Source organism: Camelus bactrianus, chromosome 26 (genome assembly GCF_048773025.1).
Source record: "Camelus bactrianus isolate YW-2024 breed Bactrian camel chromosome 26, ASM4877302v1, whole genome shotgun sequence".
NCBI classification, from domain to species: domain Eukaryota; kingdom Metazoa; phylum Chordata; class Mammalia; order Artiodactyla; family Camelidae; genus Camelus; species Camelus bactrianus.
Window position 1 is genome coordinate 8,170,217 of NC_133564.1, and position 12,818 is coordinate 8,183,034.

The window sequence follows — 12,818 nt, forward strand, 5'->3', positions numbered from 1 at the left end:
ACCTGTCAGTGCCCTATAGCTACGTCAGCATTCTCTCTGTTAGGGGAAATAAAGATCATTATTAGGGGAAAAATTGGTTTAAATTAAAACGAATTTTGCAATCTCTACCATCTCTTCTAAAACTAGCAGTCAGCACTTGTCGTTGAAGTTATAAAGTCTGGGGCCAATTGTCACATAGGGTTTTGCCTCTTTCTTCTAAGGGAGGCCTGCTCACAAGGCCCTCCACGTTCTTGACGAAGCAAAGACACAAACACGGAAGGACACGGAAGATGAGGGCTGCGGCTCCCCTGGGGCCCGTGCACAGCCACCTGCAGACTCAGACCAGCCTTTCCCCGCTCTGGTCGGCCCTGGTTCCCAGCTGCTGCGCTGAGTCAGAGTCGGGGAATGAGTGTCTGCCGTCACTCATGCCGGGACCCACGTGGGCTGAGCTGCTGAGCAAACAGCGTGGCCAGAGGCTGGGGGCGGCGCTGGGAGGAGGTGGGCTGGGGAGGATGGGAGACAGCCAGCAGGAGCGCCATGCTCCCTCCTTTCCTCTGAGATCAAATGTGTCTCTGTCAGGACCTGAGGATGCCTACTGAGGTAGCTCACGGACTGACTTACGGACGCAGACTGGAGTGTGTCCCGACCACCTGTGGTCTTGCAAGCAGATCCGGACCGAAGTCCCAACGAGCCGGAAGCCAGGGCTGCACTGATAAACCACGGTGTCCCTGTAGCTGAAGCCGTCGCCGCTGATGTGGCCGTTCACGATGGGGTCTGGGGAGCCGCAGTGGCCAGCTGAGGAGGGAGGGGAAACGGTGGAGAGTTTGTCTTTTATAAAAGCACCACATTCGTAATTTCCTTATCTTTACTGTCAAGTGGGTGACACTGCTGAATGGAAACGTTACTGGAATTTTTTCCATTTATGTATGTTTTTATTTGATACAGTGTTTCTTTTCAAATTGCTAATTTTCCTCAACAATTGTGGGTAACGGAAGTAGTACTTCCAACGTGAAGTTGTTAGAAGATTATTTCCCCGGCTACGATTTCTCCGTTTACTTCTTTTGCTGCTGTTTCTTGTTGGTATTTTATGTTGTTTATCCTGTTATTCTATTTCCAGATAAAAGCCAAAAGAAAGGGGGATTAAAGTGAACAGGTTCAAGGCTGGAAGGATTTCCAGGGTGAGAGACTAGGGTCCTGACCTATTTTGGAATTCCAAAGGAAGGACTGGTATCAGAAAGTTCAACTTCAACAAATGCACACTTGAGTTATGTCTGAAAGGATGTCTAGGGGCAACTGTCCCATAATCAGTTGCAAATAGAAGTCTCGGGCTCAAGGGAGGGATTCGGGCCCAGCGGAGGGGTGCCCCGCAGGTAGAGTGCATTTAGGGGAAACCCGCTTCCGTCCCCCGGCTCCTACACCTGCTGTCCCGTCTGCACTGTGCTTTCTAGAACGCAGTGACGTGCAGTGACGTTTTAGAGGTGGAGTCTCACCCAGAGGTGGGACTTGGCAATGTCTAGCTCTCTCTCCAGACTGCGTTCCACTGTTTGCTTCTGACGCTGCAATGATCACAGTCTGCAAACTGACAAAGCTGAACTGACTGTCGGTGGTGACTCTGAGTGACGGACACGGGGCAGATGTCAGTCGGCCACTTCCCCTAAAATCACGGCAAATGCAGAGACTGGATGCTTTGCTCAAGCTTTTTCAGGCGAGGAGATTAGAGTCACCGACAACTACACAGACTCGTGCAGTTTTAGAAGCGAATTCTGTGACTTGGACATTTAGTAAAGCTGCACTGACCCCACAGAAGCCCACTCCACCAGTGGACGCGCTGGTTCCCTGCCTCCCAAGTTACAGGTGTGCCCCACACTGGGCTGAGCGGCCCCGCATCCCTCGGTGTGGAGGCGGCATCACTGACAGGAGCTGCGAACCGGACCCCCCTCTGTATAAGGTCACTGTCTCACACTCACGTCCCCCCACCAGAGCCCCCTATTCTCCGGTCACCTTTTCACCGTGCCAGTCTGTGTCCGAACAAATACTAAATATTGGTTTGGGGATTAGAATTGAATACATTCATACATTTTTAGAAAATCTGCAAACCAACTATTCCACCTTCGTATTTGCTTTGTGATTGTTGGTGCTTATTGCTGAAAACAAAATAATAAGCAGTGTAAGGGTTCTGCCTGCAGGAGAATGAGAAACGCGCTTTCATTCTGCCCACTCCGGCGGCAACCGGCTTGGGGCTGAAGGCGGGGTACTTGGCCGTGAGTTCTGACGCCAGCTGACAAGTTTTGCTTGAGGGTTAATGAACGGTCGTGAAATGTCAGATGGATCAGAACCCCCTCGTTCAGGGAACACACTTGTTAGCATTAAACATGGATGGATGTACTTAAGTCTCCAGATCTGTGCATAGTAAAGGAACGCCTCCAAGTACCCGCAAACGAGACTGTTTCTCTTCCACGAGCAGCTCCCAGGGCCAACGCTGAGCCGCCGGGCTGAAGTCACCGAGAGCGCAGTCCCCTAGACTCACTGCCAGCACTTCGCGCTGCTCGTGACACCCCCAACCACGGCCCATCCCTTCGCCACAAAACGCATTTGTGTCAAGTCTCTGACACACATCAGTCAATGGCAATTATTGTAAACCATACGTGATACAAAGAAAAGTCCTTTGCACCCTGATGGGGGAGTCTCTGGGCCTTCAGAAGCCTCCCCTCTGCCTGTTTTCACATGGTCCCTCAGGGGACCATGCCTTTGACCGCTGCTGTTTTGCGTACACTGCCCTCTGCATGAAATTTCTCTCACTGTCTGGTCGGCCTGGGCACGGTCGCGTTCCTCAATCCAAGCCCGCCCCATGAAGGCAGCCTTCCACACGCCCTAAACGGATCACTGCCCGTTAACACTGAACTGGAAGTCACCCGTTTTCACTTTCCCTGCAAGAGACACTCTCCCCAGGACCACCCGTGTGCGACACCCGCACTGCTAGGGTTCTTTGTTTGGAAACCAGCAGATAGAAATATCATTTTCTTACCTATTGGCCTCCGCTCTGAGACTGGTTCCTAAGGGCAGTGCCACGGGCAGTGCACCAGCATTCGGCCCCACCTGATCTAGAGGAGGGGTCCCTAAAAGGGCGGGGGTTCTGCAGCTGCCATCGCGCAGACCCGCGTTGTCCTGCGACCACCAGGAGCGGGAGCCCAGGACCCGCTTTGTTCGGGGACTCATGCTTCCTGCAGCATCAGGACCACCTGCCGCACAGCTGGGCGTTTCCACAGCGGTGTTTCTGTGGCTCCTGTGTCTGGGGTGACCCTAGTTCCCTTCTGCATGCTGGACTCTGTCCTCATCAAAGTGATTTCCTCCATGCCACCTCCCCTTTCAGACTCTCACTCCCTGCCCGGATTCTGGAAGCACTTTGTGTAGACCTTTCTCCTGCCATTCATTAATCTCAACTTTTAAATTAAAGATACTTGCTTTTTATCTTATTTATTCATTTGATTGTAATTCTTAAAAAAAGGAAAAAAAACGAACCACTTCCTATTAACTTTTCCAATGTGTGCAACATCTCCTGAGGACTTGAATGAATCTCACTGGATAGTATTCGGAAACACAGACAGGAGCACTTGTGGGGGGACAACACGGCGACGTGACCCTCCAGCCACCGAGGGAACAGGTGTGAAAGGTGGGGATTAGCAAGGAGTGTTCCAAGCACGCGCCCTTCCCTGCCGTCACAGAGCCTGCATGGTCCCTGCAAACTGTACAGCACAGACCAGGGCGGGGGGACGGGGAGGTTGGTCTCTTTGCTCGAACATCATCTTTTGACTGCAATATTAGTGCTGCCATAATCAGCTGTTTTATTAAAGGTTTTTACACGGACCTCTCATAAAACACAAGGCATCTGAATACTTCCCAGTTTTATTCTCTAACTACTATAAAAAAAATACAGCCTAACAATACTGTTTTGAATCATGTCATCCAGCAATTTTGGCCATACAGCTGTCACCCCGTGATATTATATTTACAAAAGAATTCATCTTCTCCAAGGCCGTTATAAAGCAGCAAATGCAAACGTGTCTCCTATTATAGCAAAATCATTTCATAAAAAGAGATACTGCTCTTCAGTGGGAAACCTCTCCATGTCACTGCCATTGCCAGCACTGCAGATAAAGGCGCGACGCGCTGAGAGGACGCAGCGTCATGTGCTCAGAAAGTCCAGACGATGTAAACGGTGTTGAAAGATTAGCACAGGGTCTCCAGCAGGAGGCCCGGGCCACAGGGCACAGCCTCGTTAGTCTGTGTGCTCTCTGTTGGGCTCAGTGCAGACTACCACGGGGAAGATAAACAGAGGGAAACGACGGGGGCACGCGGGTCCACACACCTCCCTGAGGGATTACAGGCCGCCTGCGGAGCAGACGTGGGGTCAGCCTTCCCGTGTCATCCTCCGGCGTGGGGGGCCGTGTCGCGTTGCACAGCACGGACGGTCCGTGAGAACGCGTCCGGGCAGCTCCCAGCGCCCCGGGGCCCCGGCAGCAAGGCAGGGGTGCTAGCGCTGACTCTCAGGCTGGGGCGACCGTCTGTGAAAACGCGCTCGGCTGCACGCACGCGTGGCTGTGCCCACCGCAAGGCTATGGTGACCGCTGCACACAGGGCTGCCCAGCCCGCCTTGCAAAGCTCCCAGTTTAGGATTCAGACGAGGGACCTCAAGTGCAGCATCGTCTCAGCTCGCAAACGTCAGACAAAGATCAGCCTCCATCTCCTTGAGTCCCGCTCTCCCGCTGTTAACGTCACACTTGCACTGGGGCATGTCCGCTCCCGGCTGGGCCAGTTCTGCTGCGATGGTCAGGAAGGAACCTGGCAGACTCTGCCCTCTTGGAAATCACTGGAAATAACCACTCCTTACATGCCCTGACGTTCAGAAGCCTGTGTCCTGTGGTCAAATCGCCTGTGTTTAAAAGCCGTTTTTGATAGGTGTGACTGGTTTTGCAGAGTTGTGCAGATTCCTAAGCTCTAATTTGTTTTTATTTCTTATCTGTAAATACGAGTACTAAGCACTTACAATGTGCTTCCATGTGAGTTCAACGCGATAAAACTAATTTTTAGTCATCGGTTAACAGCACCATTCAAATTACTGTGTCCAAAATAGGGCGTCTAGTTAATGCCTGGGATGTGGAGGGGGCCAACATCTCCTCTGTCAGACACCTGCGCCTGGAGCAGGACTGCAGCCTCCAACCCGCTGTCTGTCTGGGCGTCTCGTAACCTCTTCTAGCGCTGGCCTGACCTCTGTCGCCTCCCCATGTTGCCCGCTGTGCCTCGCACCGCCTTCCCCGTCCTGTGGACGCATTCTTGCTCGGGTACACTATGTTAACCACAGCAATCCATCAGCGATCCGTTTTCCAGGAAGAGATCCCCCTTCATTGCCGTGACGTGTAGTAGGGATTTTAACCCTTCAGGTCTCAGTGGTAGGTGTGAGACCGTGCTTACAAACTTTCAAAATCTTTAACTTAATTTATTACCCATTCTGCACTCATTGATTTATAGACATGTGACTCTGCACCATTTCTAGCCCTTTTCTAATTGTGTTTTTTTTCCTTTTAAGTGCTTTGTGTCTCCTCCAATTACACTATTCCTTACGCACCATCTCCAAGTCCCACAACACTGATGTTTCCTGCGTTGTGATCTGGACATTTTATTTGACCTGGTTTTCTGTGTAAAGCCCTTCTGAGTGTTCCCTCCTCCCAAGGCTCCTGAGCCACATTGCACCCCACACCTGCCAGCATCTCCGTCCAGCTGGCCGCTCCACACGCATCTCATCTCTTCCCCTTGGAGTCCAAACCTCAGTCAGAGGAACGCCACAAAGCAGGGAACGGCTGATCGCAATCAGTAAGCCCCAAGCCGGCCCAGGGATCTAACAGGCACGTAAACTGCAGCTCCCTGAGGCGACCACCGCCCTCCCTGCACCCGCAGTCCCCGGAAGGGCCGATAAGACAAGGTGCTCGTAAGCAGGAAGGCACTGACCAAGTGCAAGTTACTACTTTCCGTCTCACAGTGCATGGCAGACATGCAGCTTCCTTAGGTCACCCGCTCCCCTGCTGCGGCTCCAAGCGCCACTGCAGCTGACAGAAAAGCTGTCCCCAGCCACGTCTACATCGCGGGGAGCACTGCTCCACGGCCAGTTCCGTAAGAACCCTCACGAAAGCACAGGGAATCTCCGAAGCGCGACTTTCATGAAGCACCACATATTCCGGAGAAATTTCACAGTCGGCTGAAAACAAAGTGACTGCACTCAACACGAATACACACACACAGCACTCAGGCAGCCGCGGTCTGGGTCCTGGGTCCTGGGTCAACACCGTGAAGGAAGCCGTCCCACAGGGAAGCGTGGGGACTTCCTTCCTCGGCTGGTTGCTTTTCTCGGGGACGACTAACCTACTTTAGGTTCATCCTTCCTTCAAAGTCTCCGGAGTATTTCTTCAAACTCTCTCCAGGGAAAAGAAGAGAGTTTACTGTTTAAAACGTACTGGTCCTGACTTAGTTCACGAAGTGAGCCTTGCTCAGAGGTTCAGAAGCCTGAGCTCTCCAGCTCCCACTGCGTTTGAGCGACTGCAGAGTTGCTGAGGTCGCAGAGAAGGTTCTGCAGGACTGAAGGCGGCCGGCACACTTACAAAGCACTTGGAGGCCTTAAAGGAGCCTCAGAAATCGTTGCACTTTAAGCTGCTTATTCAATAATTTTCACACATTTATTCACAAGATTTTTCAATGGAAAATTTTTCAACCTGATTTTTAAAAATTCTCATGCAGAAAAATGTTAATCCTCAGGAAAAAGAAGACCAAGTTATTAGGCACAGTTTGAATTTTAAAAAATTCTGACTGCCATGGGTGTCACATTAAGTTGTTGCCATCATTTAAAAAACTTTAAAAAGATAACAAAATGCATAATAATTTTGAAATGTATGTGTGTGTGCCCTAAAATCATGATGGCATTTAAGTGCAGTGACATCCCAGCACTCTCAGATGGCCTTTATGTTACTGACGGTGATACGTGACCTGCATTCGTTGCTCAGACTTTAAAGAAGTCATATTGTGAAGTGGGGCACTAAAAGCCCACGTAGGATTTAGTGACACTCTGTCAGAGCATTTATAACAAGAAGTGTCATGCTTTGCCCAACCACCCTCTATTTTTAAGGTTTATTTGAATTAAACCAGTGCCCGATGATAGATCGATTTACCCAGACAGTGAGTTTCGGTGCCGCTCCAGAGCCCGTTGGCTAAGCATTCTCTGACATGAGAACCCACGAGGGTGTAGCCCGTGTTACACGTAAATATGGCTGTGGCTCCGTACACTGTCAGTGTCCCAATCTTGTTACCATTTGGGGGGAAGGACAGGCTCCCACATGAGATCACTAGAAGGAGAAGAAAAAAAAAAGCACATTATTTCAGGTCTGCAGACGACCCTTTTGTTCACAAACGACTGAATCTTAAGCCCACAGGGTAGGGGGCGTCGGCTTAGGGGGAGACAGATCCACCACCTGGGAAGCTAAATTTTTTTTCTCTTATATCCTTGAAATGAAAACTTGAAAGTTTAGAGTGGAATCCAAAATATTATAAACTTCCTCAATTAGCCATTGCTATTTTTTCATCTTCACAGATAGCTAAACTTTTCTTGAATAAATACAAACATACACGCAAGCAAATCAATCAGAGGCGTTGGCTGTCTGTCCACTTTTCTCTGTCAATCACAAGAGTCACATTAATCGTTACTGGACACCTACATCTGCCAGGTTGGAATTAAGAACTTTGGATGTTTGCTCCCCAAACCAATCAGCTGGTACACAGTGTGGAACTCAAACTGCACCACTACAGCAGAAGGACGGAAATCACTTCTTCTTTCATTTCCTTGCGTGAATTGTCGGGGTTGTGGGCTCCATACAAATGTTGCCTATACAGACATGTGGAGCCTTTCTGAAAATTAAAGAGCACACAGTGTAGACGCTCAGAGGCAGCAGGGGGACAGCCACGTGGACGCAGCTGGCACATGTGTCCCAGCGTCACCGCCGGCAGCGTTCACTTCTCCCCCAGGATCACTCCAGTTGAGGAGACATGACGTCGTCGCCTTCATTACAGACACGGATCGCACCACCTGACTCCCTGTCCGCTCCCAACCCACAAGCTTTTCAGCACAAGAAAATCAGTGGACTCTCAGGGAGGAAGAGACGGCGAAGTCACCAAGGCCAGCTGCTCTTCAGAGGCTGAGATGTGCTCCAACAGGTGAGACGGACATGTCTGAAGAGCTCTTCTGAGAGCAGTGGTAAGGATCCTGCCGCACTGAGTGAGTTTTTATGTGCAAAGGGCTTAGGACAAAGCCACCACGTAGCCAGAGATGACTGAGTCCTTATTAACGGAAACTGGTAAGAGGCAGCAAAAGGAGCGATCAGGAGCGCAGGCTCGGGCTGCAGGCCGCCCGGGCTCCGCTGGGCTTGCCAGTTACCATCTCGGTGATGCTGGCCCATTTCTGTGTCTCTGAGCCCTCATGGTTCGTCTCCTAAAGGTAATACCAGCAGGTGCCGAACAGGGTTGTGCACTGGCTTCCAAGAGAGGACACGTGTAAACACTTAAACAGTGCCTTGCACCGACCAGGGCCGGGTCAGGGTTACCTCTCAGTGAAGTCTGTCTCAGGACCAACTCGTGGGCATGAATCCAAAGTCTGAAAACCTGTGTGGATCATTCAAGTGAAGAAAAATTTACCATTTAGACCAGCCTTTTGAATTAAGCTGATTTCACCCCAAGATGCATAATCCGGGCTCCCTTTTAGACAGGCAGACAGACACAGCCCACAGCCAAGCGATGTGTGTCCTAGGGGGCGCCACTCACCAGGGATTTGGAAAGTTCAGCTCAGAGTATGTCATGATCAGAACTTGCTTACTGTTGAGGAAGCTGCCACGATTTCTTAGTTTCCGAGCTTTCTGAACTTTTACAGGGCCATTTCTTATGCATTAGTGATATTGCTAACTTGTTTGCTCTACTGAATGTCACTGGACTTGAGTCGGATTTAGGTTTTTTATAATTAGTTATGAACTTTTCATTAAGCCTTTTCTCAAACATACTATGAACTTCACCTTGAGCTATGATATTTAAAGATCCATTTATAGCCACTGAGGATAATGGACCATGTTTTGAAACCCCGGCTTTAGTCAAAAGTGTGTCAGGTAGCAGGGAGGTCCTGACGCGCCTCTAATGGCAGACGAGCGGGAAGCGGGCTCGTTTTTGCGGGCATCTGTCCTGCTCTTTTAGCCCCTGTTGAAAATATCCCGGTGACAAAATTGCTCAGGCTTGTCCCCTAGCAAGGCTCACTAGACTACAAAGAAGAGCCAGTGGAGCAAAACGTTAGCTGCTCAGCAGCTGGGCAGTGGGGTCTCAGATGCAGAGATTTGATTAGCAGTAAACCCAACACCGTAATGACGCATTAGTGACTTAGCAGCACCAACCTGGAAAAGCCCCCTAATTAAAAAGGAACGCCCCTCACCACTAAAAACCAAAGCAAAATCTCCTGTCAGACATCCTAGGGGAAGCTCTATTTCCGTGTTCTCTTCTCGCCTCAAGTTTTCCAGAACGAGCCCATTAAGTCTGGTGTCTCCCCGTCCATTCAAGATGCTTCCACACACGCAGTCTAGCGTCTCCTCTGAACCCTGAGGGCGTCCTGCACGAGGACGCGCGTCCTGGACGGAGGACGCCCGGCTGACGGCGCGGGGCGGCCGGCTCTGCTGCTGGCGCTGCGGTGTCTCCTCACCTCGCGGCGGCGTCCGGCCACCGCCCTGCCCTGCAGAAGGGGCTCTTTCCCCGTTCCTTCAATTCTGCCATCATATTCATGTTGAAATCCTCTACTTCGAAAAAGAAATCCTATTGTGACGTATTTCTCAAACCTGTGAAGTCGGCATTTAAGTCCGGAATAAAATAAAGGGCAAGAGGAGGCCCCTGGGCACGTCCTCGCGGGAAGGGCCCGGCGGACCGGCAGGGGCGCGGCGGACGGCGCGGCGGGCCGTGCAGAGGAGTCTGGAGCTGGATTAGCAGGCCCAGCGATGAGCCAAGACGCCTGGACCAAGGCAAAACGAAGCCCTCACTCAAAGGGACAACGTCCAAACCACGAGAGAGAAGCTTTGTTGGTTCAGTCCCAGTCAAACGTAGACTGGGTGCTTATTCTGGGAGAAAGCTGCCGCAGAGGGGCAAAGCAGGCTTACAAAAATGTGCCATTTTACTAAAAATTAAAGAGCGTGTGGACTTCCTGGGGTCTACCACACGCTCAGCGAGCAGCGAAGTGCACTATCATGGGACCCACACGGTGTTTTCCTGTGTGTGTCGGCAAGGCAGGCTTCATGAGAGAAAAATGAAATTTAAATGTGTTTTAAGTGTAAAATGAAATAACATATTATAGCAGGAATGAACTAATACAGGGTTTTTTTGTAGAACTCAGAAAAGTTTGTACGTATTTTAAGGCTCGAATTTTTTTCACTCTGTTTTTTGGGGGTAAAGCTAAAGATCTTTAGTAATTTTCAACATTAAATTGGCTGTTTTTTAAATTATTTGTATTATTAACTGAGTTTTGAGAAAGTAGGGGGTTACCATACTGAGTAACTATTTGTCCTAAGGAAATAAAAGTAATAATATTAAATATTGAACTAAAGCTGGTTTTGAAATATACATAAGTGTACTAGTAACCACAAAAATAAATGGCAGAGAAAAAAATTTTAGATGAAACTTTGAATGCATTCCTCCCTTACCTTGTCTATTACGCATGTGAAAGTGTGTCTTAGGTACCACAAACCTTCGTGCTTTGTGCCTAAGAACTCCAGCGAGCTCCCGGTACCCTTTCAGGGATCTGCAGTCTTCTCCTTTTTCTGACTACATCATAGTCTAATTTCTTTCGCCCAAACAACAAACTTTAAAAAAGTTAGTGCAGAAATTGATATGAGAACCCAGCCAAGCGTTAAGGGGATTTATAGAATCTTAAAACACGACACTATTCTTACTCATTTCAGTTCTAGCTGAAAATGTGTCATTTTTACCTATAAAAACATTATTTATGGAAAGATACAATTGTCTTATTGCTATTTTAAGTAAGTGAAGACACATGAAAATTTTTCTCCATTTTAATTTAGGTTAATATAAATACATTAAAATAATTCTTGGCATTAGTTCATAATAAGGTAAAAATTTTAGAAAGATGTTTGCATCTAATGTGACACGTCAATGTTTCTAAAAAGAGAGAAGCCCCTTTGATAAGCTCTTTTGTTAGTGCAAGATAAACATCAGGACAGGTAAATTAACTGAAAATATCAGGTCTTTGAGGGGTTAAGGAAAAAACAGGAAAATGCTTGGTCACAAAAGTAACCATCGACTCTGTGTCACTCTCCTTACCACACAGGTCACGTGGAGAACACAATGCAAACCCCTGGCCGCAGATTTTGGTCTCTGATACCAGCAAGATGGAGGTGGGGGTACAGCTCGTGGTGGGGAAAAGCCCAACACTGCATCCTTTTCACAAATGAGGGTGGGACTTGGCTGCTAATGGGCTGGTTCGAGAATCAGGGAGCCTGGTTTTTCAAACACTCTTTTACAAAGAATGCTCTCCCTGCAGGTGTCAGTTATCCTGGGACGGCCACTGGGGGGACCTGGGTACCAAAGTCTGTGGCACAGCAGACACCCATCCAGAGCTGTCCTCCCCTGGGGGTCGCTGGACAAACAGGATGAAAAACTACAGGGATACTGGTGTACCCATGGAGTACGCGTGAACTCCTGACCCCTCGAGGTCAGCGAATGCCTGTTTTTAAGATCTGATTCCTGTTTGAAACTGACAAAAAGGATGCTGGCTGCTAAAGTCCGAAATGGCAAAAGGCAGAAGTTCCTGATCCTCTCTCCTCCACTCTGCCTCTGACCTTCAGGACTGAGTCTGCAAATCACACCTGAGCTTCCTGCGGGTGCCTGTGAGGACGCCCGGCACGGATGTGGGAGGGGGTCACTAGTTCAGACGCCTAACACAGACACATTCAGTGCAAATTCAGTGAGGACACTTTTGAGAATAATTTGGGAACCGTGAGTAAATAAGGGGGAGGCAGGGCTGTCCAGGGCCGTCGGGGTGCTGTCCCCCTGGGCTGTGGGCTCCTGGACGTCCAGACCCTTCCTGATTCACCTTTGTGATCGTGGGAAACGCTTCAGTGTGAGCTTAATTACCATCTGTTCCATTAAAAGTTGAATGAGAATGATTATCACAGACAGCAAAGCATTCTTTCCTTTGTCCTTTTTTCCATTTTAATTCTGGTTGATTCTTACCAAGCTGTGTATTTTATAAATTTGACACTGATCTAAGTGCTTGTTTTTGTGCATGATAATTTCCTGTGAACAATCCACTACAGATGGTATATTAAATATGTCTGAATCAAACAGTGCTCTGAACAATACTAATATTGTTTTATTTTTCTATTTATTCATATTTATTATGAAACCCACTCAGAGGCTTAACTGCTTATCTTGTACCTATGAGAATAATAATCTCCCTTTCCAAGACAGCCATTATTTGAGAACACAGTATCCTTAACATAAATACACAATTTCCCAAGATCCTAATTAGAAGGTTTGAATAGTTGGGGTGTGGAATAAGGCTGAGCTTTTAAACATAGACCTGGATTTGTATTTGAGCTGATTTGAAATACTGGAGCATTCTAAGATTTCGGTGTTTGTAAAATGTGATCACTCACAAGGAAGGCAGCATCTAACACTTACTGCAGCAGTCTTATATTTAAGTACGCCGGATAAAAATACACCTTCATCACTATAATGAAAAGAAATGCCGTTTGGTTCTA

At 48.7% G+C, this 12,818-nt stretch overlaps 1 protein-coding gene across 1 annotated transcript in view; it reads right to left on the reverse strand.

The window, feature by feature from the left end:
* The window catches only part of CSMD1 (CUB and Sushi multiple domains 1), a 1,327,842-nt gene that overhangs the window by 42,905 nt on the left and 1,272,119 nt on the right, over window positions 1-12,818 (reverse strand). The window contains exons 52-53 of the mRNA XM_074353379.1: window positions 7,194-7,367; window positions 601-774 (exon numbers count right to left, since the gene is read on the reverse strand). Of these exons, the coding sequence (XP_074209480.1) occupies window positions 601-774; window positions 7,194-7,367 (348 nt within the window). The remainder of the gene's footprint in view (window positions 1-600; window positions 775-7,193; window positions 7,368-12,818) is intronic.